General features: G+C 48.4%; 1 protein-coding gene across 1 annotated transcript; it reads right to left on the bottom strand.

The window, feature by feature from the left end:
* Positions 1 to 624: 624 nt before the first annotated feature.
* Positions 625 to 12,653, bottom strand: map2k6 (mitogen-activated protein kinase kinase 6). Its single transcript, XM_053414002.1, has 12 exons — positions 12,342 to 12,653; positions 4,531 to 4,594; positions 4,297 to 4,345; positions 3,775 to 3,888; positions 3,384 to 3,503; positions 3,071 to 3,187; positions 2,888 to 2,939; positions 2,563 to 2,690; positions 2,139 to 2,216; positions 1,753 to 1,892; positions 1,313 to 1,358; positions 625 to 817 (listed from the first exon to the last, which is right to left on the bottom strand). Exons 1-12 carry the CDS (start codon positions 12,430 to 12,432, stop codon positions 740 to 742), a joined length of 1,077 nt encoding a protein of 358 aa, XP_053269977.1. The 5' UTR covers positions 12,433 to 12,653; the 3' UTR covers positions 625 to 739.
* Between the last annotated feature and the right edge of the window lie 1,286 nt (positions 12,654 to 13,939).

Below are 13,939 nucleotides of genomic sequence, written 5' to 3'. Positions count from 1 at the left end.
AAACCTGCTCCCCAAATAATCTGACTTTACTTTTATCCAGAATGATGCAGCTCTACACACACACAAACACACACTTACAGACACACACACACTCGCAGACACACACACACACAGGCAGCCAGAGCCCCAGGACGTTTTGTCGACCTCTGCTGTAATCAAGAGAAAGCAGTGGACGTGCAGTACCTATGTGTGGCCACCAGGAGGGCCCTGATACAGCTGTTCCTCTCTGGAACATCTGGAGATAAATTCTGTACATGCAGTCAATTAATAAACCAATGCAACACTTGCTTTGAGTATACAAACATTTAGATTATACATAGATAGATTATATCATTCAATCTTTTTTTTTATATAATCTGCTCCTCCCTTCACCAACTCGTTAGTTTGACGAATCACAGCCGACCTGCTGACGGGTGACAGGCGGCGCCCAGAGGCGGAGCTAATCCAACCACAGAGGGAGCGTTTGCATACAGACATTTTAAATGATTCCAGATTATATGTGAGACCCCGCACCCCCCCCCCTCCCATGTCAGGACGTGGAGGGTCGGAGACAAACTCCTCGTTCTGCTTCGTCAGCATCTGTCCGTGTGTTAGTGGAGGGAGGGGGGGTGGGGGGGAGAGAGTTGGCGAGGTGTAAGGTGTGAGGTGTGAGGTGGGCGGGTCCTGCAGGTAACAGGGGCTGCGATTGGTGCTTCTTCTAAGAACAGATCCTCCCTCCGCTCCGGAGCACGAGGCCGACTCAGTCCCCGAGGATGACTTTCACGAAGGAGGCCACGTCGGTCTCTTTGGCCTCGTGGGAGGTGAAGAAGGGATGTTGCTGAGGAGGAGAACCACATCACGTTAGTCTGATTCAGATCAGTCTGAAGGAGGAGGAGGAGAAGGAGGAGGAGGAGGAGAACCACATCACGTTAGTCTGATTCAGATCAGTCTCCTCAGCCACGTACAGACACTTGTCTGAGAGCGCCCCCCAGTGTCTGAGTAACGAGATGCATGCAGGGAAAGCAGGAGGAGGAGGAGGAGGAAGAGGATGAGCAGGAGGAGGAGGAGCAGGAGGAGGATGAGCAGGAGGAGGAGGAGAACCACATCAGGTTAGTCTGATTCAGATCAGTCTCCTCAGCCACGTACAGACACTTGTCTTAGAGCGCCCCCCAGTGTCTGAGTAACGAGATGCATGCAGGGAAAGCAGGAGGAGGAGGAGGAGGAGGAGGAGGAGGAGGAGGAGGAGGAGGAGGAGGAGGAGGAGGAGCAGGAGGAGGAGGATGAGCAGGAGGAGGAGGAGGAGGAGGAGGAGGAGGAGGAGGAGGACACTCACCATGAGTTCTGTGTACGTCGGCCTCTCTTTGGAAACTTTCTTCAAGCTGCAAGAAGAAAAACATTTGATGTCACAGAAACTGAGCTTCAATCCTAAAAGCTCAGTTTTTATTTCTATGAAAACCAGACACTGTGTTTTAAAGGAAGGTTTGTTCATCTTGTATCTTGTGGAAATCCTCTTCAAGCCCTGAAACCCATCGATCAATAAACGAGAAGGAAGCAAAGCCTCGCACATCTGTAATAAACACGACTGGACTTCCTGTCGGTCTCAAACCCTGAATCACAGACGACAGTAGCAGTCAGTGAGTGAGTCATGAAGTCATCAGTGCACGCTGGAGGAAGTGGGACGTGTCTGTGTTATTTTTCTCACTGAAGCCTCCTGAGCTGGAATCTGATTCACTGCAGATCAGTGGAAGGAGGCGGGGACGGACAGAGACTCACCACTGAGAGGTGAAGTCCACAAACTCTGGAGAGAACTGGTCCACAGGAAGCTGGGGCGAAGGTTCCTCCACCACCTGCTTCAGCTGCTGGAAGGGCGTGCCCCACGAGTCATACGGGAAGCGCAGGATGGCCAGCTCGATCTGAACCAGAGAGGGAGAGAGGGGGGGGGGGGGGAAGAGGGGAGAGAGAGAGAGAGAGGGAGAGAGAGAGGGGAGAGGGAGAGAGAGGGGGGAGAGGGAGAGAGAGGGAGAGAGAGAGAGAGAGAGAGAGAGGGGAGAGAGAGAGAGAGAGAGAAAGAGAGAGACTTAATATTCAGCAGCTCAGGATCAAACGTCTCGACAGCACGTTACAGATTGTGTAGTTGTGTAGTTGTGTAGTTTATTCACCATTGTGATTCCTAGACTCCAGATGTCCGACTTCACGTTGTAACCCTTCTGGTTGGTCTCGGGGTTGATCCTCTCCGGCTGCAGGACAGAGCACATCAGAAGATGTCAGGGACGATCACACTCTCTCTCTCCTACACTCACACACACACACACACACACACATACACACTAACGAGGCACTAAAACCCAGTCAGCCAATCAGCAGCCGAGCTGACGGAGTTAAAATGTAACTGAGCTCGTTAAACGTTTGGAAACTGACGAGAGACCAGAAGAGAATCTGTTCAATCTACTGACGAGTCTGTGAGTTCATCTTCGACTCACTACAGGATTGATCATTTTAAAAGGTTAAAGGTCAACTGCTGCCTCCTCTCATAAATGTGGTTTATCTGAACAGTTGAAAATAAGTGTTGGTTGAAGCTCTTACCGCCATGTAGGGTTTGCAGCCGGCGTCCATGGTCTTGGCCACGGAGTCCACCAGGTAGCCGCTGATACCGAAGTCGCACATCTTCACTTGACCCTGAGTGTTGATCAGCACGTTGGACGGCTTCACGTCTAGAGAGAGAGAGAGAGGGAGAGAGAGAGAGAGAGACCTTCAGCTTCACAACTGACACTGTTCACATTGTGGCTGCGGTCGCTGGTTAAAACCGAGTGTGTGACTTGATCTGAGCCACGTGTCATTCCTCTAAATGGCCACACGGAGATTTGATGCCACGAGAAAACAAAAGACAGAAACAGAGGCAGGCTCTCACCTCTGTGTATGACCTGCAGGTTACTGTGCAGATGCTCCAGAGCTTTCACTATCTGCAACAACAAATCACATTAATAAGTAAAACACTGAATCTCCGTCACTTATCAACCAGGAGACAAAGAGCGTGTGTTTTGATATTGTGTGTTTGGACATTGTGTGTTTTTGTGTTTGAGCGTGAACCCACAGAGACGGCGATCTTTCCCAGGATGTCCTCGGGGATGTTCCTCCCCTTCTCGATCACCTGCTTGTAGAACTTGTCGAGGGACGTGTCCATCAGCTCCATGCAGATCCACACGTCTCCCTGGACACAGGATTTTTATATATTTAATATACAGTAAATTAACATTATGACATCATGTACAATTAAATATGATCAAATCAAGAGAAACCTGAAGTTGTCACATTTCTTTCAGTTGAACCCAGGATCAATGATTTGACCCGTGGCAGTAAACACGCATGTGACATGTGACATGTGAACGTTGTTGGCGTGTTGCTACCTCTCTGAACAAGGCTCCGTAGAAGGTGACGGTGTAGAAGCAGTCCACCGTCCTCATGGAGATGTCCAGGTCCATCAGCAGCCTCTTCTGCTCCTGAGTGTTCACTGTGGCTCGAATCCTCTGAGGGACGCAGACAGGAAACAGACGTTCAGGTGAAACTGTCAAACTCTTTAATTCACTCGTGAGACACAAGGAATCAGAAAAGGAAGCGAGTCGATGGAGAAGCAGGAGAAGCTGTAGAAAGTGATTCATGCAGCTCCAGCTTCATCACAACTGTGGAACATCTGGAGGAGCCAGAGTCACGTTCTTTGCTTGAGCAGAAGAGGAATCGTCTCCTCCCACACAGTTGGTTGATTTCACACCAGCCTCAACAGACGACTCCTCCTCTCACCTTCACCGCCATGATGAGGCCGCTGGGCACGTGCCTCATCTTGTAGACCACGCCGTACGCCCCCCGGCCCAGCTCGCAGATCTGCTCCAGGTCATCGGCCTTCACCTCGAAGTTCTGCTCCAGACACAACAACACACAGAGGACGTCAGGACTCGCTCTGATCGGTGGTTTCCTGTGATCAGAATCAAACCTAATATCTAATGTTCCGACATGAGTCCAGCAAAGAGAGAGAGAAGCTTTGACTTCAGTCCAGCTGGCGCAGGGAGAACTGCAGCAGCTCTGCCAATGGAAAATTCCACTTATTTGATGAGTTTAAAGTCAATATTTTTACTGCCAGTCGGCCAATAAAAGACGTTCCAGCCCCCCCCACGATCACAAGTCCTCACTTCAGACTGTAATGTTCACTGAGGCGGTTTTTACAGCCGGAGGATCCGTCACGAAGCCGAGACGTTACCCAGCGAGGAGAGAAACACTGAGCAGCTGTGAGCGGGTCAGAGAAGAGAAGGTGAGAGGAACATGTACCTTTTCTCCGATGGTCACACAAGCTTTGGAATCCAAATCCCTGGGAGGTCTGAAAACACACAATTAAATCATTAACAGTCATTTAAATCACATCAGAGACGAGTTTGTTAATGAAAATGACAGATTTGAGATCATTATTATTATCAGGATCAGCACTTATTTTATTTGACAGAATAAAAGATAAAAGAGGAATACGAGGAGTGATCTGTGATGAAGAGTGAACGTGGGACTCACGCTGCAGCAGGAGTAGTTTGCTCAAACGCCTCCTTAGAGAGCTTGAGCACCGGCTTCCTCTTTCCTGAAAGACACAAAACAAACACACAACGTGACAACATGAACACTCAGAACATAAACCTTTGTTTTTATATGTGTCCGTTATGACTCTTTAATGTGCCTCTGGTTATTTGACATATTTTCATAATCACTGATACCAGAGTTATATCTTCATATTGCTTACAACTTGAATACAGAATATTTTTCTCCAATAAAAGCACATTTCAAATCAATCAACTCATTAACACTTCACTGCAGCTCCGGTTTAATCTGAACTGGAGTCAGTGAATCTGAATCTGTGCCGACGGGAGGAAAGTGAAAGTCGACAGATCAGCTGATCGTCCTGGTCGACCTGCTTCTCCTCCAGCAGCAGCTTCTGTGAACCTGATCCCCTGAATCCATCTGAACACAGCAGCTACACACAGAGACTCTACACTCAGAGAGACACACAACCAGAGGATGAGAAACTCCCACTGAAGCAGAACCAGTCAAACGTCCTGCAGCCGAGTTCCATCCAGTCCTCACGCCTCCTGTTGATAGAGCGACCAGAGCTTCCTCTCATCAGCAACACTCACGGTGGGATGCAGCAAGAGACTCCAGATCCTGACTGAGAGAAGCAGCCGCAGGGAGTCGGGAGAAGAAGAAGAGGAGGAGGAAGGAGAAGGAGAGGACGAAGAGGAGGAAGAGGAGGAAGAGGAGGAGGAGGAGGAGGAGGAGGAGGAGGAAGAGGAGGAGGAGGTCTGGCAGCCCAGGTGTGCTCGCTCCATGTGTAGGTGCAGCACTGTGGGTTCGACGTCTTGTTGGAGGGGCGTCACAGTGTTCCTGAGGGGTGTGTGTGTGTTTGTGTGTGTGTCTGTGTGTGTGTGTGTGTCTGTGTTTTGCCGTGCCAGCTGACAGCATCTGGCTCAAACCCCCCCGACCGGCTGAACCCTGCAGCAGCTGGACCGAAACATGTGGCGCTCTGATCAGCTGATAGACTTTAAGGTAATATGTAAAGTCACCAGTGTGTGTGTGTGTGTGCGTGTGTGTGTGTGTGTGCACCGCCCGCTGATGTCATAACACGCCATTTAAAGTAAAAGCGAAGGTGCGGCTGCAAAACTGGAATTTCTCACAGGTCACGAGAGAAAATACAAACACATGCGGATCTGTCAATCAAAAAGCTGTCCTGAAGGCGCATACTCACTCACACACACACACACTAACACACACACACTCTCTCTTTCTCTCTCTCTCTCTCTCTCTCTCTCCAGTGTGTCCTGGTTTGTTCAAACAGTGCAGGGTGTGACTCGGCCTGTTATCGGTCCCTCCGCTGGCGGCCTCCTGGCTCCTGGTCGACTCTTTTCTAAAAAGCTTTGTTGCAGTTAAATGTCATTTTGAGCGCCTCCTACACACAGACACACACACACACACTTACACTCAGACAGACACACACACAAACACACACAAACAATAGTAACCTTAAACCGGCGCCTGGTGAACAGCTTCACGACCGACTCACTGAGACTTGGGAGAGAAAACACCTGCAGCCGGAGTCTGGACTGAAACCTGGTTCCTCAGAGACCTGGTTCCTCAGAGACCTGGTTCCTCAGAGACCTGGTTCCTCAGAGACCTGGTTCCTCAGAGACCTGGTTCTTCTCCAACATGAGAACAGGCAGATTTCAGTGTTTGGGTTCAGCTCCGAGCCTGAAGCTACGTTCTGCTTGTTCCTGCTTCACTGACCTGAGAACAGCAGAGGAACTCGAGGACCAGACACAACTTCATTAAACTAATCAAACCACTGGTAACAGGGAGGAACTGAGAGGGAAGACGTGATATGATGAGGAATCGTTTCCTGATCTCTCTTTTATGCTTCACTTGGTTCTTTGTAAACACTTCCATGATAATAACAGTATCATGATAAATATGGTCAGCATTATCGTTGGCCGGGACCAGATCCCTCCAGCAGGTTAGAAGGAGATCGGTTTAGTCGTTTTTGTGTAATTCTGCTAACAAACAAGCAAACAAGCCAAAAAGAGGTGAAACACAAACCTCTGTGGTGGAGGTAACGACACGAGAGAAGCTGCAGGGATCTGAACCTGCAGCTTCTCACCGAGCAGAACAGAAGAAGAGCAAACAGAGGAGGAGGAAGGAGGAGGAGGTGGAGGTGATGGTGTCAGAGGAGACGGTGGTTATGTAACTTCTGTGGCTGGAGGATGAAGAGTGTTCTCTGCTTTTATCATGAGACTGAATCATTCAGATCATTAAATTAAAAGTAGAAATGAGTTCTCAGTCGCTGGTTTCAGATTCTCAGATGTGAAGTTCTCCTTCGTTGTAGAACATTCTACATCTTTGTGCATGTTCCTTTATTCATCAGAGAACAACTTATGGATCTCGATGATAAAAATGTTCAGGCGACATATATTTATGAGTTTGTGTAATTTGTTGCAGATCAAATGAATGTGGCTCCATATTTAAAGTCATGGAAGCTGCAGGACAGCGCCCCCTGCAGACAGGATATTCAGGTCTTGTTTTTGTGCGATGGGAGGAAGTGGAGACGTGTCGTCCATCTTTGTTTCCAGCCTGTGGTCAGAACACGACTGGAAGTGAAGCAGCAACTCATCGTGTTGTCTCACATCGGGAGTGATACAAAAATATCCCATCTCAGACTTGTGTCCAGATTTTGTTTCATAACTCAAACACACAATCGACTTCTTTCTTCTTGCTGAGCTCAGCAAGGCGCTCGCTGGCTGCGGCTTCATTACCAGCAGCAGCACATCTCATTCCCAGTGTCTCAGCACGTGAGCAGAGGAATGCAGTGAAACTCCAGAGGAGCCGGGCGTCTGAGCCGGGACACGCCTTGTTCTCACTGAGACCTGCCACAACAAGGAACCTGATTGGCTCGGCTGCAATAATCATTTTCTGAAGAAGTGACTGAGAGGAGAACAGCTGATGCTCCCGGTTTCCACCACGCCCGATGTGCGCCTGTCGGCAGCGAGCAGGCGTTCTGCTGACAGGACGGGGGGGGGGGGGGCAGGAACATGCACAGAGCACATGCACAGAGTGATCATGAGCCCGGAGGACGGGGACACACACACACACTCCCACTGGAATTCAAACAATCCCAAATGTTCCTCAATGGAATTCTAGAGCGTCAGGGGAAGACAGATCAATCACAGAGCGAGGGAGGCGGTGAGCAGCGGCGAGGAGGAACAGGAAGAGACATAGAGCCGCACACAGGAGGGGGGGGGGGGGGGGGGGGGGTTGGCTGGCTGGTGGCATTTGAAAATAACCCTGGGCTCTCTGCCGCCCTCCGACCGCTCTGGCAGTCTGTGTGACGCTCTACACTTCCAAAGATGGCAGCTCCTTCAGGTTACAGCTGTTGGACTCTTCTGGAAATGGTGTCGTCAGCAGCTCGCACTTCACTTCCTGTGAACTCGCTCAACTTCAGTGGTCCTCGCAGAAAGAGGAGAGAGCGCCGGGCTGTCGACTTCAGGAGCGACAACGCTGCTTCCACCGAGTTCAGCACAAACACCAGAGGCCTCGACTGCACAGACACACACCACACGTGCACCACACGTGCACACAGGCCCAAATACACTGAGCCATAACAGAGATTCTCTGCAGGATGAAATATTCCTCATGCTCTGCAAAGATTGTGTCATAGCTGCAGGTCAGATTCCATTAAACGACTTTCTAAGTTTTAAATCTTCAACATCCTGTTTGTTTATAGAACTCGTTATAGAACTTTCACATGTTCATACAGTTCCTACATCATCTAAACACTGCCTGCACAGCCACCAGGGGCCATGTGGGGTCCAGCGTCTTGCTCAATGGCACGTTGGTAGGGGAGGGGGGGGGGGACCCTTCAGGTAATACATGGACAGGTCACCAGATATCACACGGCTCCATGTGGTTCCCACAGCTTTAAAAGTGTCGTCATTTTACTGAAACACAATCCAAGCATCAGACACAGATCGTCTCATTAGACAGAACACGCTCACCTCTGCTGTGACTGGGAACTCATTCTCTCATTCTCTATCAATCCATCCATCAATCCATCCATCCATCTGTCTCTGTGTGTATCTATCTCTGCATGAAAATCAATATCGTGTCCATGAGACAAGTTAATTTCCCTCCAGGATGAACAAGTTAATTTGAGCTCATCTTCATGTCAACTGAAGCAGGTTAAAGTCTGAATCCACTGCAGTAAGTTGATTTGAGGCCGTGCACCCCCCCACCCTGATTCTCAGCAGTGGAATCTGGAAACTGAGAGGTCGCTCCAGGTCGACACGAGGCCTGGATTTATGTGCGTCTCATTTTATAGCTTCAGTGCCAAAAATCTGCATTAACAACGTGTGCAACTCAGCTGTGATAAACAGTTATTTCATGGTTCTTACCAACAGAGAAGTACCCCCCCCCCCCCCCCAGCCCCCTGAAAAGAGAAGTACAGTTGGTGGATCCTCTGAACAAAGCTCTGAACAATTCTACTGTTATTGCAGCAGAAAACTGCCACCGTGTTCTGGAAGCGGACCAACAACCACCTCGTCCCAAACAGCAGATCCAGGATCAGTGCAGCTGGAAACGCAGCCGGCCATTTGCATGACAAACGGGACATTTGTGCAGGGGAGCGCGGGCCGGACGAGGCTGCAGGGGGACACGAGCCGGGAGGGCCGCTGTCACGCTGCCCTCGGCCCGGCCCGGTGAACAATGGTGAGGGCAGAAGAGTCCGGGTCACAGGCGGCGCCGGAGGAGAGACGCAGGACTTCACGTCTGTGCCAAGCGATATGAAAATAGAAGGAAGCCGGCTGCAGGATGAAGCGACTGAGCGCAGCCTGGCACGGTTTTCATAAAGCACAAGGACGTGATGCTTTCTTTAGCTTTTCAGATTTGTACTCATTTCCTTCAGCACTTAGAAGTTATACAACAACCCGGCGCTGCAGGATCTGGGCCGAGCTGAGAGTCAAACCTCGGTAGCTTGATCACAAGTGAGTCTGTTACACAACGTCGCACAAACTGTCAGGGAGCACGACTCCATCCAACGTCCAAATCTTGTTTCATCAAATTCTTCCTCATTTCCTCTTTTGTAGGTTTCAGACAAAAAACAACATTGAACATTTAATAAATGTATTTTTCTCCAGGGCCTCAGAAAGTCTTTAATATTTGAATAGAGCGACATGTTTCAGTCCACTCTGTGAATATGAGCTCTCCTTCTCCTTTTTGCTCTGTTTTGGTCTCCACCGACACCTCAGAGGAAACATCTGGAACATCTGATCGTCAGCTGGTCAAACTTTCACAAAGATGTGTCATCAAATGATCAATGCTACAAAAATCAATATTGAATTTACACATAAGACAAAAACAAATCTATAAACTCTCACAAATCACAATCTGTTTGATCGATTAATCAACTAATTGTGGTTTTTCTCTCATTAAGGATTCACACTTTTATTTATTCATCGAATGTTTTCTGCAGCTTCGATGAATCAAACAGATTCAATCATTTACAAGAGGAAATAAAAACTGTGTGAGTGTGAATCACAACAACGTGAGCAGGTTGAAGTGACCCAGCTTCTCTGTGGAGGACGACTGCTCCACATAAACAGGATCTGACCATCTCTCTCTCTCTCTCTCCCTCCCTCTCTCTCTACCTGCTCATGTCCTGTACACAGTGTGCATGTACACGTGTGTGTGTTTTGCATGTTGTGCAATGAACCACTCTCACTTTGGACTTCTTGGAAAACACAGAGGAGGGAGGAATAACGCCCGAGCTGCTCTCACTCGGCTGCAGCTGTTTTTTTTTCCTCCTGCTTTCACAGATGATTTGAGCCTCGGAGGCTGAGGAGACGTTTCCTCCTCGATCCGGTTGTTGAAGTTCAGGTCAAAGTGTGACACACGACCTTCCACGTGCACGAGCTTCCACGTGCACGAGCTTCCACGTGCACGAGCTTCCACGTGCACGAGCTGCTTCTCAATCTCAAGCTTTAATCTCGATTATAGCCGTCGCTGCTGATCGATCTTCTGTTGACTGACCGATCGTAGCTCTGGTTAGTTTGGCTTCATTTAAATAAATAAATCTTTGTCGTGCTCTGCAAACAGAGACACGTGATGGTTGTGTGGGGAAGTGTCGAGCTCATGGGTCGGAGCAGAACTTCATGTTTCTCTCCACATCGACACCTTTGGTCCAAACCCACTGGAGAACCAGCTGACCCTGACCTCCTGACCTCAGGGTCCCAGCTCCACGCTCCAGCTGGTTTCATCAACCAGAAAATCATTTTAAAAAAGTGCTGCCGATCATTTCCTCAAATCCGTGATGATGAATTCAAGTTGCTCGTGTTATTTGGGCAAAATTCCAAATCCAAAAATATTACATTTTGATCCAGCGCCAGATACGACCAAGAGAATCATGACATCATCACGTTTGAAGCTTTAAGCAGCAAACGTTGAAATCTTTGCCTGAATCGATTAATTGAATTGATTTTACAGCAGTTTCTTCTCCGTCCTGTTCGCTGAGGATCTGAGGCTGCAGGGACGTTTCCTCTCGGCTCCTGTTGTGGTGCACGGAGATGAAGTACACACGAGCTTCCCTGCTGCTGCACATCAGTGGGTTTGACACACACGTTCACCAGAGAGGCCGGCAGAGGATGAACCTCCTGCAGCAGCCTCAGAAGTTCAACCTGCCACAGCCTATGATGGTCAACACCTCCTCCATGGAGTCCCTCCCCACCTCCTCCACTGCATCAGACTCTGAGACTCCTCACACCTGCACGTGAACTCTCAGAATCACTTCCCTCTGGCAGGAGGCTTCGAGCCGCCAGGACCGAAAACATCACACCACAAGTCACAACACATGCACACAACTGAAACGTTTCCCGGGGACACAAACCAGTGATGCACCTGCTGTGGTTCTGGTTCTTCACGGAGCTTTGAGCTGCAGCAGGTCCGTCACTTCTTCGTGTCCCCTGGAAACATCTCCGTTGTCGTCTTCACTGTTTGCATTGTGTTTCTGTATTTGCATGTGTTGTGACTTTTGTGTGTTGACAGATTGATGAAGTTGTTTCTATTTGCATTTGTTTTCTTCTTCTTTACTTTCTCTCGGCCTCGGTACATATTGCACTTTATATCAATGCACAAACACACCAGAGCAAACACCTTGTGTGTGTCCACCGGATTCTGATGCAGGTCCCTGCACAGAGTGGAGACGTGTGGTGTAAAATCCCAGAGAAGCCCCTGCCCCTGAACTCACCACCTTAAAGCTCTCAGCTCAGTCTATAATTAGATTTTCAGTTTGAGTCCCATGAAGCAAACAGACCTGAGCGCTGACAGCTGCAGGTCAACACGTCACAACACAACACAACCCATCACAACACAACACAACACAACCCATCACAACACAACACAACACAACCCATCACAACACAACACAACCCATGACAACTCAACTCAACACTCATCACGTCGACCCCTTGCACCAGAACCACGCATATCTGCAGCTGTGCACGCGCCGTGCATCAACTCGTGCAGAGTTGGTCGTAAAGAGCGTGCACGTCAACCTTGTGACTGGTGGAGGCACCATGCGTGTGTGCAGCGGCGGTGCGAGTGCACGCACACGCAGCATCGCCTCACCAGGAACTGTGCAAAGGGGAAGATCTGAAACAGGAAATGCAGCTGACCCTTGAAAACCGTGTAACTTCAACATGCACCGGCCGCGCACGAGCTGCAGCCGTGCACGTTGCAGCCCGTGCAGCCGTGATTGTGTGTGTGTGCGTGTGCACGGGTCCGTGTCATATTCTTACCTCCCTTCGGCTGAGACATTTCCCCTCTGCTCTGATGAGGGGGAGGGGAGGCACAAAAGACTTTGCCTTCCTTCTCGCTCCCTCCCTCCATCGCTCCGGAGCTTCAGCGGCTCGTTGTGCAACAAAGATGCAGAAATCGAGCCTCGATCTTCATGCACCTGGAGCCTTCGTGCGTCCGGAGCGTGCGTGTCCGTGCACGGGGCGAGGGGACGAGTGCACGCGCTCCGCAGGCGTCGCGAAAAGGCGTAAATGTGCAAATGTTCCGCAGCGGTTACATGATGGGCCCGGACCTGCGGCTCTCAGCTCCTAACTTGGATCAGTGCGAGTCCCTGCGAGACCCAGCGCTTCCTGCTCCCGGCGCAAAGCATGCTGGGTAACGCAGTCCTGTTCCTCTCTGTTGTTTTCGACCTGACTGTTGTGACACCGTCGAATAAATAACGATACAAACGTGTTTGTGTTTGATTTTAGGTTTATAGGTGTATGAGTTTGTAAACATATGTATATATTTATATTTGGTACATTATAAACAGGCTAACGATATATTTATAGATATGTAGGAAGCTGGTAAAGTATAAGATAATGACTGATAATGATTAAATAAGTTTGTACTTCTTCTTCTCTCGCTTTCGAATATGTAGATTAAATCCTTAAACTGATCAATTATCCTGTTGTACACAGATTATAATAATGTAATAATACAATAATACTTTAACATGTGGGGGGAATCATTCTGTATAATTCTACATTTTATAATAATCAGATTTTATTATTGTGTCATCTGTTTCTCCGTCTGAGGTTTTTCTCTTTTTCCTGAATTGTTGGTTTGAAGATCAAAGTTTCTCACAGACTCAGAATTCATGAAATCACACAGAAGTTCACTTTAGTTTCAAAACTTTAGTAAAAATCTTTATTATCAGTTTCCATTGATTAATGCAACAGTGACTCTAAATATCAAACACAATAATGAACTCATGACAAAGGCTCCTAACATCTACTGTGGTTATATGAATGAATTATGATTAAACAAAAAGTAGAAACATGCTCAGAAAGAAATGATGTTGTGATTTACAGATGGAATTTTAAACCTTCAGGTTCCCACTGAGATGAGTTTGGTTCAAAGTAAAATATTTTCAGATGTTTTATTAAAACGGATATTTCATTGATGCAGCAGTAAAAATGAGTTGATGTTGATAAACTGCAGTTGAAATAAAGATTACATGAAACAAACTCCACTGAAACCGCTGAGTCACTGTTTCCTGGGCTGTGGCTGACTGGGACCCCTTCACTGTAAATGGGGCGTTTTAGCACCAATACATATAAAAAAAAACTACAAATCAAACTAGATGCAAAGAACAAGTGACAGGAACCGAAACTCAAGTATCAAGGCTGAGGTCAACGAATCACAGGAAGAGACCAAAACCAACGGTTCTTCTAAAAACAGCTCAGAAGTTTCCTCAAGCTGCAGCTTCTGAGGAAGTGACTCAAACTGGAGCAAATCAGATGTTTGTGAGGGACTATTTTCAGCGGTGGATGAATCCACAATGCACCGGCCTCATCCTGACAGAGACACGTTAGGATTTTACACACATCAGCTGAGC

Source organism: Pleuronectes platessa, chromosome 21 (genome assembly GCF_947347685.1).
Source record: "Pleuronectes platessa chromosome 21, fPlePla1.1, whole genome shotgun sequence".
Taxonomy (NCBI): Eukaryota; Metazoa; Chordata; class Actinopteri; order Pleuronectiformes; family Pleuronectidae; genus Pleuronectes; species Pleuronectes platessa.
The sequence above is the reverse complement of the archived record's forward strand: the minus strand, read 5'-3'. Positions and strand labels throughout refer to the sequence as shown.

Bases quoted from the DNA above. Each gene is read 5' to 3' on its own strand.
- map2k6 (XM_053414002.1), bottom strand. From the start codon at position 12,432: ATGGAGGGAGGGAGCGAGAAGGAAGGCAAAGTCTTTTGTGCCTCCCCT. The intron at 1,893-2,138 runs GTGAATAAACTA...TCTCTGGTTCAG, and splicing joins GGAGTCTAGGAATCACAATG to ATCGAGCTGGCCATCCTGCG. The intron at 818-1,312 runs GTGAGTGTCCTC...TCTCCTCCTCAG, and splicing joins CGACGTACACAGAACTCATG to CAACATCCCTTCTTCACCTC.